Below are 15483 nucleotides of genomic sequence, written 5' to 3' on the forward strand. Positions count from 1 at the left end.
CTAGCCTCTTTTGCTTTTATTATTTTTCATATAGGGTCCTGCGTTTTGCCTGGATCTGGACCACAGTCCTCCTATATATTTATGCTCCCTGCGTAGCTGGGATGACACTCAGCTTTTTTTATTGGTTAAGATGAGGGCCTTATAAGCTTTTTTGTAAGCTTTTTAGCCTGGGCTTAGCCTCAGACCTCAATTTTCCCCATCTCTGCCTGAGTAGCTAGTATTACAAGCAAGAGGCAGCTAACTTCATGTTCACTTGTTTTTTGAAGGGTGTGGGGGGATCTTGGGGCCTGAACTCTGGGCCTGGGCGCTGTCCCTCATCTCTTCAGCTCAAGACTGCTGCTCTGCCACTTGAGCCACAGCACCACTTCCAACTTTTTCTGCTTATGTGGTGCTGAGGAATTGAACCCACGGCCTCATGAATGCAAGGCTAGCACTCTACCATTGAGCTACCTTCCCAGCCCCTTAATGTTCACTTTTAATTTGTGAACTCTTACCAGATAGCAGCATGCACAATAGAGAAAGTAGAAGCGCCCAGATGTGGTGATGTAGTATATAAGGAGGAATGTGTAACAGAACCATTCACTGGTACAGTATGTTGCCCTGGAGGGGAGCTACTTTAGAATAATTAGAAATTTTGAAAACATGGCTGAATAGCTATCTTGCCATCTTGTTTTAGCTAGACATGTACTCTGAAACGCCTTTTTTTTTTTTTTGCTGGTCCTGGGGCTTGAACTCTGGGCCTGGGCACTGTCCCTCAGCTCTTCAGCTCAAGCCTACCACTCTACCACTTGAGCCATAGCGCCACTTCCGGCTTTTTCTGCTTCTGTGGGGCTGAGGAATCGAACCCGAACCCAGGGCCTCATGCATGCTAGGCAAGCACTCTACCACTGAGCCATCTTCCTAGCCCCTGATGCTCCTTTCCTTTTTTTCATTTTTTTATCTTTCCTTTCCTTTCCTTTCCTTTCCTTTCCTTTTCCTTTTCCTTTTCCTTTTCCTTTTCCTTTTCCTTTTCCTTTTCCTTTTCCTTTTCCTTTTCCTTTTCCTTTTCCTTTTCCTTTCCGTCAGTTATGAGGCTTGAACTCAGGACCTGGGCACTGTCCACTAAGCTCTTTTTGCTCAAGGCTAGTGCTCTACCACTTTGAGCCACAGTGCCACTTCTGGTTTTCTGATGGTTAACTGGAGATAAGAGTCTTGTGGTCTTTTCTGCTAGCTGTAAATCTCAATTCTCAGATCTCGGCCTCCTGAGTAACTAGGATCATAAAGCTTGAGCCACCGACACCTGTCTTAAAGCTCCTTTTCTCCTTGAGGACCCAGAGCCTCTGTGCCTCTCACCCCATCTCTGCCAGGCAGTAGGCTTGCGGCCAACGGCCCATATGTAGAGACTGTGAGGTGTCCTTGACACAACAAAGCCAAAATGCAAATCAAACAGCAGTGAGTGATCACTGTTAGTAAGTAGCCATTACTGTGGCTACCTAGAACTTAATCAGCCTCTTGAGTCCTGCATGGATTCTAGTAAAACTGTGCCTTAATGAAATCACACTCCTTTTTCCTTCTGAAGAGGAGATGTTTGTGGGGTGGTTAGCAGTGCCGACAGACATTACGGTCCTTCCTGTGCTTACCCTCTCCAGACGCAGCATGCAGTGGTCTGACAAAAGCATTGGGGTCTCCGCCGGGGGTTCCCTCCGCCCCTTCCTCCCTCAGCCTAGGAACTCATGCTCCGCATTGGCTCTGCATGGCCGCAGGGAGCCTTGTTCCTGCGGCATGAGCTCACAGGAAGAAAGGCATAGTAATCGCTGACTCGCTGCTGTGGCCAGTCGCCTCCCCAGGGAGACCTGACCTCTGACTGGAATTATCGGTGGGCACCACCGAAGGCTCAGACCAGGGACGAAGGGGCCCCTCACTGAGTGCTAGGGTGCTCCTGAGGGCGGGGCAGAGGCTGAGCGTTGTCCCCACTCTTTGTCATTCCAGCAATGTTGTAGAGAAGTGTGTGACGCATGCGTCACGTACGGAGCGCGCTGTGCTCATCGATGAGGTGTGCACCATGAACGACGGTCCCCACAGTGCCTTATACACCATGATGAAGGACCAGTACGCCAACTATGTGGTCCAGAAGATGATCGATGTGGCAGAGCCTGGCCAGCGGAAGATTGTCATGCACAAGGTAGGCTGGGCCGGGCAGAATTTCAGTCAGAGAAGGTGGGCCAGGCCTGGGTTTGCTTCTAGACTACAAAGGATGGTAGACACAGCCCTGCTCTTTGAACAGTAGTCCGGTAGTCACTGGACTACCTCCCGTCCTGGGTCCTTTTGGGTCACAAACCTCTCACTTAGGTGTTGCCACCCGGTCAGCAGCTCACAGGGTCAGTCTTGGTTTTATGTTTTGTTGCTGTTTTGAGACAACTGTGTAGCCCATGCTGGCCTCCCAAGTGCTGGATTACAGGTGTATGCATCACGGTTATGCTATCACATTTGCCTGTGTGTGTCTTGTGCCCAGAACTTACCCTCCATTCCCCATCCCTCCAGCTGTACTGGGGCTTGAAGTCAGGACTTTGCATTTGTTTGACTTGTTTGTTTGGCTAAAACTCACTCTACCACTGCGCCTCTAGCTCAGATTTTTTTGTTTGTTTGTTTGTTTTTATTTTTAATTTTATTATTTAAAAAGAGGTAGCTGAGTAAGAACAGCACCACACATGTGATATTCAAGTAAGGGGTAGGTTTATTCATCATTCCGGCTGGCACCAGGTCATCTTGGTCCTCCACATGGTAGGGAAAGAGCTGGGAAAGAGAGAGAGCTGGGAAAGAGAAAAGAGTTAGAAAAGAGAGCATCTGGGAAAGAGGTGGGAAAGAGCAAGCTAGGAAAGAGAAGAGAGCTGGGAAAGAGCTAGAAAAGAGCAGAGCAAGCTTTTTTTTTTTTTTTTTGGTTGTTTTGGAGATGGGAGTTGCAGACTTCAAACTGCAATATTCCAGTTTGGACCCTCAGCTTACAATTTTTTTAAGTGTGTGTGTGTGGGAGGGGTAGTACTGGAGTTTGGACTCAGGGCCTTGCGCTCCTGCTTAGTCTTTTTGCTCAAGACTATTGCTCTACTGCTTGAACCACACATACAGTTTTGCTGGGTAAGAATCCCATGGATTTGTCTGCTCAGGCTGGCTTCAAATCAGAATACTGAGATCTCAGTCTCCTGAGGAACTGGGATTATAGGTGTTAGCCACTGGCATTCAGCCAGTTGACAGTTTCATGAGCTATTTCTCTGATTGGGCTTTAAGAGATAAATCTGCACTCCCAGCAAGTCAGCCTGTCTATTGTCACATTCACCACACACATCTGCGGTCAGACCCTGGAGGCGCAGAGACAACACAGCCCCACAGTCTGGAGGGAAAAGCGGTGGAAAACACTGCTGCTGCACACAGGCCCTGTCCCATGTCTCCAAGGGAAGGCTTTGTGGAGCACAAGGCTAGGAGGAGTTAGGTGAGGGCGGGCAGGAGTCTGATCAGTTAGTTAGCGGCTGTGAATGGGGAGCTGACAGGAACCACCTAGAGGTTTTGCCTGCAAGGTTCCCCGCAGTGCTCTGACCCAGGGCTCCTCATGGGCAAGAATGGCCCACTGCAGCTGTGTGAGGAGGGCTTCTGACCTGAGTCCCTGGCCTTTGGGCTCCTCAGTGGAGGGTCGCCACTGTCTGGCGGTGATGACTCACTTGCCCTCACTGAGAACAAAGTTGGGTGATGAGAACCTTTGTTTTGGACTCGAGTTCTGAGCCAGACAAGACCCTGCCACCTCTGGTGCAGAGCCACCCACCTGCAGCCAGTGGGCTGGCGATGGCATTTGCAGGCTGGGGGGATCCTGAGCCCCTTGGGTTAGTTTTGAGGCCGGGGCAGAATGGGAGTTCAAGACAGGTCTGTCATTTGTTCGGCAAGAGTGTGTGCTCTGTAGCAAGCACTCCCTGAACAGGGTTCTGTTGGTCATCCTCACCCCCAACCACTGGGGGCACATGAACCTCCCCTGGAAAGGGAAAGGAGAGCAGATGGCAGGACTATGGTGACGTCACACCCGTGTCTCATTAATTGTCCGTGGGGGGCAGGCCTGGTAACTTGGTGGAGGAGACTGCTGGCCAGAGGAGAGAAGATGCTATGAAATAGTGCTTCGTGGCTGGTGATGGCCTGGGGCGGAGCAGAAGAGTTAGGAGTGGAAAGGGAAAGGGGAGTTTTCAGAATCCTGGTTTTTTCACTTTAGAACATTAGGAGAGTAGAGCGTAGGATGACAGCAGTGTGTATGTGCGTGTGTGTGTGCGTGCGTGCGTGCGTGCGTGCGTGTGTGTGTGTGTGTGTGTGTGTGTGTTCAGGAGAACTGATTCCACTCGCCAGCCAGCCAGTCTCGGGCTGGAGGTGAGGAGTGGAGGTGCACGCAGTTTCTAGGAGGAGAGCCACCACACACAAAGGGTCGCTAGCCCCAACTCCTCACTGCAGGGTTTCCGTGTACCCAGCCTTTGCTCTCCCAAAGGAAGTTTGGCGTTGTGGCGGGGAACAGGCTCATAAGCCATGATCCTCGATGGTAGAAAGACCGATGGCTGAGCATGTAGAATGTCCCCTGAGCCCACAGGAGGGGGCGGCTAGCACTGCGTGGGGCACAGGAACGTATCCAGGGAGTGGGAGGAATGCTGGTGGAGGGCAGCCAGAGCCCAGGCCAGTGAGAGCAAGAGGGACACATGCCACACAGCATGTCGCTAGACGATGGTGAGAAGCCAGACTGGGTTCAGACGCCTGTGCCGCCCTTACCAACCCTTTGTCCTTGACTAAGAGACTACCACTCTGCAGCCTTCCCTTGACTAAGGGATCGCCACTCTGCAGCCTTCCCTTGACTAAGGGACGGGCCGCCACTCTGCAGCCTGCTTTCTGCAGGGTTTTGGTTTTTTTGGGTTGTTGTTGTTGGCCTCACTGTGATTCATACCGACAGTCCTGTTTGAAGAAGGATCACAGTTCAAGGCCAGCCAATGAAGAAACCCTTAGCCTGGTACCTTGGCTCACACCTGTAAGCTCAGCTACTTAGGAGTTCAAAACCACCCCAGGCAAGAAAAGTCTGAGAAACTCTTATCTCCAATGAATCATGAAAACCAGAAGTGGAGTTGTGGCTCAAATGATAAAGTGCTAGCTTTAAGCAAAAGAGCTCTGGGACAGTACTCAGGTCCTGACTTCGGAGCCCCTGTACCGGCACACACAAAAAAATTGAGACCTGCTGAGTGCGCATGGCTTACATCTGTAATACTAGCCACTCTGGAGGCTGAGATCTGAGGATCGAGGTTCAAAACCTGCTGTAAGACTCTCATCTACAATTAACCACCAACAGACTGGAAGTAGTGCTGTCTTTGAGTGCTAACCTTGAGCAAAAAAGTTCAGAGACAGCTCCCTGGACTTAAGTTCAAGCCTCATGTCCACCCCCCCCAAAAAAAAACCAACCAAACAACAACAATGAGACGAGACCCTAGCTAAACTAATGACCAAAAGCCAGGATAAAGGTGTGGCTCAAGCAGTAGAGTGCCAGCCTAGCAAGCATAAGGCCCTGAGTTCAAACTCTAGTACCCGCAGAGGGAGGGGTGGCTCCTAATACAGCATGTTTTTCTTGTCACTTGCAGCTTTTTGTGATCCACCGGGAACTAGAGCTATAGAACTGGGGCTTAGCTGAGGGGTCAGGGTAGCGGCTTGTCTCCCCCTCTCCTTCACTCCCCCCTCCCCCATCTCCTTTCCTCTTCCCACCCTAGAGAGAGCTCAGGGGCTTGGCTGACTGGTGAAAGCTTCCTCTGGCCCACCCATCTCTCCTGGGCTGGTGACAGCTTGTCTGTCCTTGCTCCACAGATCCGGCCCCACATCGCCACTCTACGCAAGTACACTTACGGCAAGCACATCTTGGCCAAGCTGGAGAAGTACTACATGAAGAATGGTGTGGACTTGGGGCCCATCTGTGGTCCCCCGAATGGTATTATCTGAGCAGTGCAGCCCATTCCCGAGCCCGCTGACCTCGCTGATCCCCGGCAGATCCAACCAGCAGCCGCAAGGGTCCTGAGGCCGGCGTCTCGGGCCAGTGGTTGCTGCAGGGTTGTGCCCTCCCAGAAACGAATCAACTCCGCAGGTGGAAAGCCTTTGTAAATTTAATTTTATTACACATAACATGTACTAATTATTTTTTTTAATTGACTAATTACCCTGCTGTTTTACTGGTGTATAGGATACTTGTACATAGGTGACCAATGTACATGGGAGGCCACATATTTTGTTCAATGTTGTATCTATATTCCATGTGAAGAAACTTTCAGGGTGGTTGGTTTAACAAAAAAAAAAAAGTTTTAAAAAAAGGTTTTTAACTCATTTGCCTCATGGGCAAGTTTTGCAAATAGCTCTTCCCCATCTCCTCATTTTAGTAAAAAACAAAAACAAACAAAAAAAAACCTGGGAAGTTTGAATTTTAGTTAAATGGCCATAAAGTGGCATTTAACAATTTAACACTTTATAAAAAATCGGTATATATATATATATATCTGTATATATATATATATATACATACATACATACATATATATGTATATATAATGAAAACGTTTCAGAGTTGCTAAAGCCTCCATTTATGACATTGTTGATGAAACTTGCCAGCAACGGCTCTGCTGGAGACTGCGCTGGGCCGACGGCGGTAGTGCGGCCACTGGGGAGGAGCCGGCCCTGGGATGCCGAGGCCGGGGCCGGGCCGGGCCGGGCCGGGCGCATTGTTTACTGCCTACTGGATTTTTTTCTGTTAACATGGAAAGGCAAAATCTGATTCTTTTAGCATGAGAAAAAAAATCCAACTCTGCTTTTGGTCTTGCTTCTATAAATACATAGTGTATACTTGGTGTAGACTTTGCATATATACAAATTTGTAGTATTTTCTTGTTTTGATGTCTAATCTGTATCTATAATGTACCCTAGTAGTCGAACATACTTTTGATTGTACAATTGTACATTTGTATACCTGTAATGTAAATGTGGAGAAGTTTGAATCAACATAAACCCGTTTTTTGGTAAGAACAGAGAATTAGCCAGCCCTGTGCATTCAGTGTATATTCTCACCTTTTATGGTCGTAGCATATAGTGTTGTATATTGTAAATTGTAATTTCAACCAGAAGTAAATTTTTTTTCTTTTGAAGGAATAAATGTTCTTTATACAGCCTAGTTAATGTTTAAGAAGATAAACCTAGCTTGGTTTTATTTGTCGGCTAGTGAGGCGGTAGCAAGATCCTTTCTAAATATTATTCAGGATGACTCAGTTCACACTATAGTGGGTTTTTGTTTTTGTTTGTTTGTTTCTTTTTTACCCTACAAAAGTAATGTTTTGCTTATTTTGTGACAGTCAAAAGGACGTGCAAAAGTTGAGCCCTGCCCAGCCTTCCTACAATCAGAGCCCTCCACCCACCTACCTGTAAAGTGTGAACTGCCCTTTCTTTTTGTACAGAAGATGAACTGTATTTTGCATTTTGTCTACTTGTAAGTGAATGTAACATACTGTCAATTTTCCTCGTTTGAATATAGAATTGTAACACTACGCGGTGTACATTTCCAGAGCCTTGTGTATATTTCCAATGAACTTTTTTGCAAGCACACTTGTAACCATATGTGTATAATTAACAAACCTGTGTATGCTTATGCCTGGGCACCTATTTTTTGTAACTCTTGTGTAGATTGTCTCTAAACAACGTGTGATCTTTATTTTGAAAAATACAGAACTTTGGAATCTGAGTTTGCACTTTATTTTAATCTCCCCTTTCCCTGTGCCTCTTTCTGCTTATTGGGTTGAGGGGATGGACAGGTAGAGTATAAGTAAAGGGCAGCAGTGTCAAGCCGATGGCTCTTCAGCTTCATGGGACATGATGTTGGTTTTGGCCTGCCCAAAGGGCTTTCAAAATAAAGACTGTCTGCACGAAGCTCAGGCTCCACCATGGGTTGGGTTTCTGTATAGTCACCTTCCTCTAAAAGCCTGCCCCATCCTCTCTGGGTTTTTCTATTTGTGTCGCCTTATGTTCTGGCATTTGCCTGTAGTCTGGTCTCAGAAGCCTGTGTCCCCTTTCTCGTGTAAGGTGTTTGAGCTTTGGCAAAGGGGAGAAGTTAGCCACTGTTACGCCAGGCACTAATGTGCTGGTGGTCTTGCTTTCCCCTGGCCTGCTCACACTTGGGACTCTGAGGTTTTTCTTTTTTTTCTTCTTAGTGTCTCATCTTGTGTATGTTTCAGTGGTGGCAGAGAAGAAAACTTGGTTAGAAATGTGACTGTTGTCACCCTTCTTATTTCCAGCTTCCCCCTCTTTGAGGCCTGGTTGGTTTAATGCAACGCCTCACCTGGTGTTTCTGAGACCAGACCCAGTTTTCTCTATAAAAGGGGAGATAGACTAGTACCTTTGTGAAGACTAGTGAGATTAAGTTCTGTAACTTTGACTAGCATCCAGCTAGATACAACCGATGGCCTTTTTTTTTTTTTTTAATCCTCTTTTTTTTTTTTTGTCAGTCGTGGGGCTTGAACTCTGGGCCTGGGTGCTGTCCCTCAGCTCTTCAGCTTCACCCAATATCTACGCATAGATCTAGATGAGTAAAAGAACTAGGGCCTGGCATGGTGGGACATTCCCATAATCGCAGCACTCTGGGAGGTGTAGTTTGATTACTTTCAGGTTGACCTAAGCTACAAAACAAGACCTTGTCTCAACACTCGCAGCGGCCCCCGCCCCTCCCTTCCAATTAGAACACCGCAGGAAGTAGTTCCACGTGCTCTGGCACTATTTCCCACAGCAGCTCTGCAAAGCAGGCAGCTATCCCCATCTCAAACGTCTGGAAGCCAAGGATCAGGCTTCTGCTGCATCTTTGATCCGATCTGCTCCAGCCTGCGGCTTTGGTTTGAGACCCATGCTTGCTGTAAGTTGGTAACCAAGTGAAGGTTTTATCTGAGGCCTCCTGACTCCCAGTAGAGTGTTCTGTTGATGCATCTTGCTCATGACACCTAGGAGGCCCCACCTCTCCTGAGGTTGATGGAGAAGAGTTTGAAGCATGTTCTTGAAGAAGGAAACCTATGGACTGGGTATGTGGCTTAGTGGTAGTGTTTGCCTAGCATGCATGAAGCCCGATTCCTTAGTACCATATAAACAGAAAATGCTGGAAGTGGTACTGTGGGTCAAGTGGTAGAATGCTAGCTTGAGCAAAAGAAATGTGGGGACAGTGCTCAGGCCCTGAGTTCGAACCCCAGGACTGGCAAAAAAAAATTAGGAAACCTGTGACTTCATGTAGTTACTAGCTGTGGCCACATGAGGGTGCTGCACCCTAAAGCAAAACCTGGCAGTAGCCCTAGCCTTTCCAAGTCGGAAGGTCCAAGGTTGGGCTGGCTTTCCTGGTACCTGAGACTCCTGACTTGCACGGAGAGCGAAGTCTGGCTTTGCCCTGAAAAAGCTTTGTTCCTCCTGCACTCCTTCAACCCTCGAGTTCTCTGGTGTGTAGTGCTGCTGTTGTGGAGTCCTGGCCTACAACAGGGCCTTGTCCAACAGGGAAGTATGAGTCTGGGTCACAATGCACTGTAGTAACCTTCAACTAGAAGGAACTGAGTGCTGCTAGTACCCCACCCCCAGATTAATGCGCAACTCACACGGGTCACTTTAGAAGCTGAGTCTCCAGACACCTGCAGCGCCCTGACTTTAGCAATCAAGATACCACCTCAAGCCGGGCGCAAATCCTAGCCACTCAGGAGGCTGAGCGCTGAGGATTGTGGTTCAAAGCCACTCATCTCCAATAAACCACTCAAAAAAGCCAGAACTGGTGCTGTGGCTCAAATGGTAGAGCGAGCCTTGAGTACAAAGAGGCTCAGGCAAAAAAAAAAAAAAAAGATACCCCAGTTTACCCACCCAGCCTACCCCCTACTTCCTTAGGGGACTGAAGCTCCACAAAGAAGAGTGACTAAGGGGCTTGCCTGGCACCCGGGGCCCCCTGAAGCCATCTCTGATCAGCTTGCTGAGGAATACCTCACCCAAGGCTAGGCTGAAGGTGCCAGACCCCAGAACTTGGCCACAGGCCTCCTCTGATGTCGATTGTGTCCTGGGGTGAGTAGAGGGGGCTGATGGATAGAATTAGCCACTAGCACAGAGCAGTTGGGGTGCAGTTACATGTTCAGTATCTGCCTGCCAACCTTCCATGTGAACTCAGTGCCACAACTATGCCCAGCCCGGAGCCTCGGAGCAGAGATAGTGAGATTTGAAAATGCCAGTTCCCTCCCCCAATCCTAACAGTCCTCCAAGCCCCAACTCAAGTCAGGGTATACACCTCGGTGGTCCGCGACTAGGCCCATGTGTGGGTAGTGTACTGGGCATTCTGAGTCCTGTGTGTGACCTTGGACCAGCAGGTAGACTATCTGTGGCCATCAGAAGGAAAAAAAATAACAACAAAACCTGTCAAGAATTTCCCCGCCTGTAATCCTAGCAACTCAAGGAGCTGAGATCTGAGGATAGAGGTTCAAAGTCAGCCTGGGCTGGAAAGTTGGTGAGACTTGTCTCCAAGGAACCAGCAAAAAGCCAGAAGTGAAGCTGTGGATCGAGAGGTAGAGCACCAGTCTGGGAGAAAATAAAAAAAGAATTGTAGCAGGCAGAAGTGGGACTCCTGCTTTCTAGTCTCGGTCAGTCCTGTCTCTCTCTGGGCTTCACTTCCCTTACCTGTAAAATGGGCAGATGGGATAAGGGACTTACAGGCAGCAGGACAAGGCTCTGCCCACTCTCATGGCCGACAAGCTTCCAGAACAGTCACAGGCTGGGTGTCCCAGGGAGGCCCCGCCTCTGTGCGATGCCTCCCCAGGCCTGCCCGCCCCAGCGCACGTCACCACCATCATGAAGCCTTCCTAGATTCCTTCCCAGAGTCCTTCCTCTCTTCCCGCCCTGGCCTCTGACTCTGTTGAACTTGACTCCATGTCTGGCTGTGGGGCAGGTGACCATTTGGAAGAGAGAAAAACAAATTGCTGTAAATCGAATCAGGCTGAGTCTGCAGTCCCCGGCCTTGTTACCAGGTGTGCATGTGTGATCCCTTGGGATCAGGGGCCAAGGGTACCCCCTATCTCACCCTGCCCTAGCTGGAGGTCCCTCTCCCCTCAGGGAGGGCCCCCCCCCCCCCCCCCCCGCTCCTCTAGCCTGAGCAGAACCTGAGCCTGCCCCATCAAGCATTGCTCAGAACCGGAACCCAGCTTGCTCCTCTCTCCCCCTTAGGCCCTGAACGCTGCTGGCTCCTCTGTCTGTCTCCAGCTAACAGCCCCAGGAGATGCCTAGCCCCTGGCGCTAACCCCATGCCAATGGCCATGCCCCCCACAGGTGTCCTCCAGGCCCCTGCTTTGGCCAGCTCTGGGATTATGAGACCCTCCCTCCAGGTCGGCTTCCTGGGTGGTCTGTGCCCCACCTCGGGCCCTCCCACCAGCCCACAGCTCCTGTGCATGGGGTTGCACAAGCTCCACCAGAGCCCGCAGGCTCCAGCTCACCTCTGCACCCCCAAACTGCCTTCAGAGGGCTCTTGGTGTCTCCCCATCTGGAGTAGTCTTGCCAGAACCTGCTTTTACTCCTGGATTTGGGGGCTCCCTGTCCCTCCCCATCCAGGGCTGCTGTTATCCCCCTCCCCCGACGCCGCTGTGGGGACAGAGGCTGGGGTGGGGGTGGGGGTAGAGATGGCCACAAGGGATAGGAATGTGTTTCCCATTCCAGGACCTGGCAGGCCTTGAGTGTGTTAGGATCATGAATCTCCCCCCCCCCCCCCCGGGCTTCGCCACACTGCCTCATTGCAATTGGGGCTCACTTATTTGCTGGCTATGAGACAAATGGCAAGGGACTCAATTTCTCTTGAGTCCCAAATTCTACCCCTACTGAAGAACAGGGAGGAAGGGCGAAGACGCAGCTCCCATTGGGCTCAGCCTCCCAGCCCTTCCTTGTTGTGTCCTCTGTGCCCGCCCCCCTCCACGGCTTTCTTAGGTCCAGGAGGCCCAGGCCTGCCAGGGTGAGGTTGGGGTGGAGAGATGGCCACCAGGCATGCTGGTGGGAACTGGAAGGGTGCCAGGAAGTGTCTGAGATTGTCCTTGGGCTGGTGTGTGACTCTGTCATTCATCAAACACTTCCCAGCACACCTTTAGTGCTGGAGATACAGTGTAACTGTTGAGAGTCTGGTCAGAGACTGGCTTAGGTTGGTTTGGCTCTTACTTGGGGAGAAGGGCCTTGGTTTCTTATCTGGAAAATGGGGATGGGGCTATGGGAAAGTGACGTATAGACCCGGGTGGGGCCCAGGACCAACTCTGTCTGAGCTCTAGCTACTGTTATCTATGGATACTGAAGTGCTCCCACACTGAAAGCAAGGAGTGCAGGATGGGTGTGATCAGGGTGCCAGGCCAGGCCAGGCCAGTTCTGCTCACTCTGAGAGTTGGGAGGGCTTCTTGGAGAAAGGTGATTTTGTGGTACAACGGGGAGGTGAGAGTTTTGTCAGGAGAGGTGCCAACAGGTATCTAGGTAGTTGGGAGTTGCCCCTGGCAGGGGAGAGAGACCCTGGGTGTACTAGCATGTGACTTGAGTGTGTAGATAGGCCCAGGGAGGGTGACTGGGTGAACTTACAATGTGACCTTCAGGGAACGCCCCCTCCACCCCAGGCCCAGGGAGGATGGGCTGTCTGAGGGGCTGCACCACAGTGCCATAGACAACCAGCAGGGGGCGCTCCTAGCCTGACCAATGATTTCCATAGAACTTGCCAGGAGGTGACCCTATCAGAAGAGCAGAGCTATGCTGACCACACACACACACACACACACACACACACACACACACGAAGCCTTGCTCACTCTCCCATGGCAAGGCGCTCCCTCCCTGCCTGACATCTGTAGCCAGCTCCAGTAGTTCCAAAACCCTTGGTGCCCCAAGCAGATGTGTGGCTCCTTGGGCCACCTGCTTGAACCCCACTGGCCCCTTTGGGGTCTGTTAGCTGGAGACAGACAGCCCTTTGGGGGCTCCCCAGAGCCAGTGTATCCCCGGGTCTGCTCAGGTTCTGGTGCCCACACCTGGGATCCTTCCTTTATAACTACCTTCCCAACCACTGCTGTTCACCCCTCATGCCCAATGCAAGGTCTAGAGAAGCACCCCCAGAGTCCAGCCTGCACTGCACACAGTAGGCCCCCAGCTTACACTCGCATGATCATGATCATTGTATCATGCTGCACACAGTAGGCCCCCAGCTTACACTCGCATGATCACGATCATTGTATCATGCTCAGGAAACAGGCCCAGAGACACAGTTACACATCCCGTGTAACACAGCCTATCACTGGGATTTGAACCCTGGTACAGCGGGTATAACCCAACAAAGATCTCCAGCTCCCAGCTCTGCTACCTCTGCTAAAGCCAGCTCCCCATCTGTGCAACCCACCAACCTCTCCCCCCACCTCCTCCTCTTTCCTCCTCCTCTTCCTCCTCCCCCCCACCTTAACACAGCTGTAGCTTACCTTGAACTAATGTCCTTTGGACACACCACCCAAGATTCTGCAAGAAAAGCCAGGCATCACCTGATACCCCCAGTCTGTCTCTGCTCCCCAGGTTCGGTTCCTCCCAGCCTTCCCCTCTGGACCCCCTTCGGGTCTGCTCCACGCACCTTTCCCTGGTCTAAGTGTTCATTTCCAATCCCCATTTCCTTCTGGCGTCTCTGGTGGGGTGCTGGGACCCAGGGTCGGTGGGGGGAGGCATCTGACTCACCAGCACCAGCCAGCACCGGCCAGTCACCTTTCCTCACCCAGCCTGTCTCCCCAGCAAAAGAGGCACGGACAGCACCACCTTCGTGGAGGTCTCGGAGGGTGACTTGGAACACCAGGCCCGGAGGGCGGCGGAGGGCCTCCCCCGGCTCACACCTCGGGGTGGGGGGGTGCTCTGGGGACTGGGGAGCAGCCTGGGGCCGGCGCCCTGGTGGCCAGGCCTGGGCTGGAGGGCAGCAGGCCCACATCTGCCTTCCCTCCAAGCCAGGCAGAGCGGAGGAGGAGGAGAAGCGGCACGGAGACCGCAGGGCCGGGACCTGTGCACACGGCCCGGCCGGCCGTGGTGGCTCCACGGTACCCAGAATCCGGCTCTCAGATGGGAGGCTCAGGGAGGGTCTGGGGGGAGGCGGGCGGGCCCAGCGTGTCCAGCAACCACGCGCCCACAGGCAGGCCTAGAGGTTCTCGGAGGCACAGAGCCGGCGGGGTTGGTCCGTAGGCGCACAGCGCCTTGGAGAGCCTGAGGCTCGGCGCAGGCTGGCTGGGTGCGGGTGGGGCGGGCGGTGGGGGCCGCAGGTGCGGAGCTGCTGATGGCACAGGGGTCCCGAGGAGCCAGCGGGGCGGGGACGTGCCGCGGGGTCGCTGCGCAGGCCCCCGCGGGGCTCACGGGGGTCTCGGAGCCCCAGGGAGACGCGCGGGGTCGTGGGGCTGCGGGGTCTTCCGGACCTGGGAATGTTTGGGGTCCCCGGAACGGGGCGCAGGGCCAGAGGATCCCGGGGTTCCGGGGCGGGGCTCACGCCCTGGGGATCGCGGGGTTAGTTCTCGGGGTCCTTGGGATGGGGGTCTCCGGGGATTTTTGTGGCCCCCGGGTCGGGACGCGGGATCATGGGGTCTGGGGTCCCCGGGGTGGGGTCAGGTAACGGTTTGAGGTTCCTGGGGCGGGGTCTCCGGGGAGGATCTTGGGGTCCCCGGGGCGGGGTCATGGGGTCTGGGGTCCCTGGGGTAGGATCTCCCCGGGCGGGGTTTCGGGGAAGATCTTGGGGTCACCGGGACAGGGTCTCAGGGCTTCTCTGGTACCTGGGGTATTGTCAGGTGTTTTGGGGTCCCCGGGGCAGGATATCCGGGGAGGGGTTCTCGGGGTCCCCGGGGCAGAGTCAGGGGGTTGGGAGGGGTTCCCGGGGCGGGGTCGGGGGTTTGGGGGGTCCCCGGGGCGGGGGCAGGGGTTTGGGGGGCCCCGGGGCGGGGGCGGGGTCAGGGGGTTTGGGGGGGGTCTCCGGGGCGGGGGCGGGGTCAGGGGGCTTGGGGGGCCCCGGGGCGGGGTCAGGGGGTTTGAGGGGGGGGTCTCCGAGGCGGGGGCGGGGTCAGGGGGTTTGGGGGGGTCCCCGGGGCGGGGACAGGGGTTTGGGGGCGTCCCCGGTGCGGGGGCGGGGTCAGGGGGCTTTGGGGGCCCCGGGGCGGGGGCAGGGGTTTGGGGGGGTCTCCGGGGCGGGGGCGGGGGCGGGGGGCTTGGGGGGCCCCCGGGGCGGGGGGCGGCGTCAGGAGGTTTGGGGGGTCTCCGGGGAGGGGGCGGGGGCGGGGGGCTTGGGGGGTCTCGGGGCGGGGGCGGGGGGCTTGGGGGGCCCCCGGGGCGGGGGCGGGGTCAGGGGGTTTGGGGGGGCCCCGGGGCGGGGGCGGGGGCGGGGGGTTTGGGGGGTCTCCGGGGCGGGGGCGGGGTCAGGGGGGTTGGGGGGGTCTCCGGGGCGGGGGC

At 53.4% G+C, this 15483-nt stretch overlaps 1 protein-coding gene and 1 non-coding gene across 16 annotated transcripts in view; both read left to right on the forward strand.

The window, feature by feature from the left end:
* Positions 1 to 7753, forward strand: part of Pum1 (pumilio RNA binding family member 1) — a 135566-nt gene extending 127813 nt beyond the window's left edge. For all 15 annotated transcript variants that reach the window (XM_070037418.1, XM_070037417.1, XM_070037421.1 and 12 more), the window contains 2 exons: positions 1969 to 2161; positions 5842 to 7753. In XM_070037418.1, coding sequence (XP_069893519.1) covers positions 1969 to 2161; positions 5842 to 5973 — 325 coding nt within the window. In that variant the 3' untranslated portion in view covers positions 5974 to 7753. The remainder of the gene's footprint in view (positions 1 to 1968; positions 2162 to 5841) is intronic.
* On the forward strand, positions 3671 to 3755 carry LOC138838476 (small nucleolar RNA SNORD103/SNORD85). Its single transcript, XR_011375614.1, has one exon. It is a non-coding gene; the product is annotated as a small nucleolar RNA SNORD103/SNORD85 (small nucleolar RNA).
* Positions 7754 to 15483: the final 7730 nt, after the last annotated feature.

This window comes from Dipodomys merriami, unplaced genomic scaffold, assembly GCF_024711535.1.
Source record: "Dipodomys merriami isolate MVZ:Mamm:240054 unplaced genomic scaffold, mDipMer1.0.p SCAF_28, whole genome shotgun sequence".
NCBI classification, from domain to species: Eukaryota; Metazoa; Chordata; class Mammalia; order Rodentia; family Heteromyidae; genus Dipodomys; species Dipodomys merriami.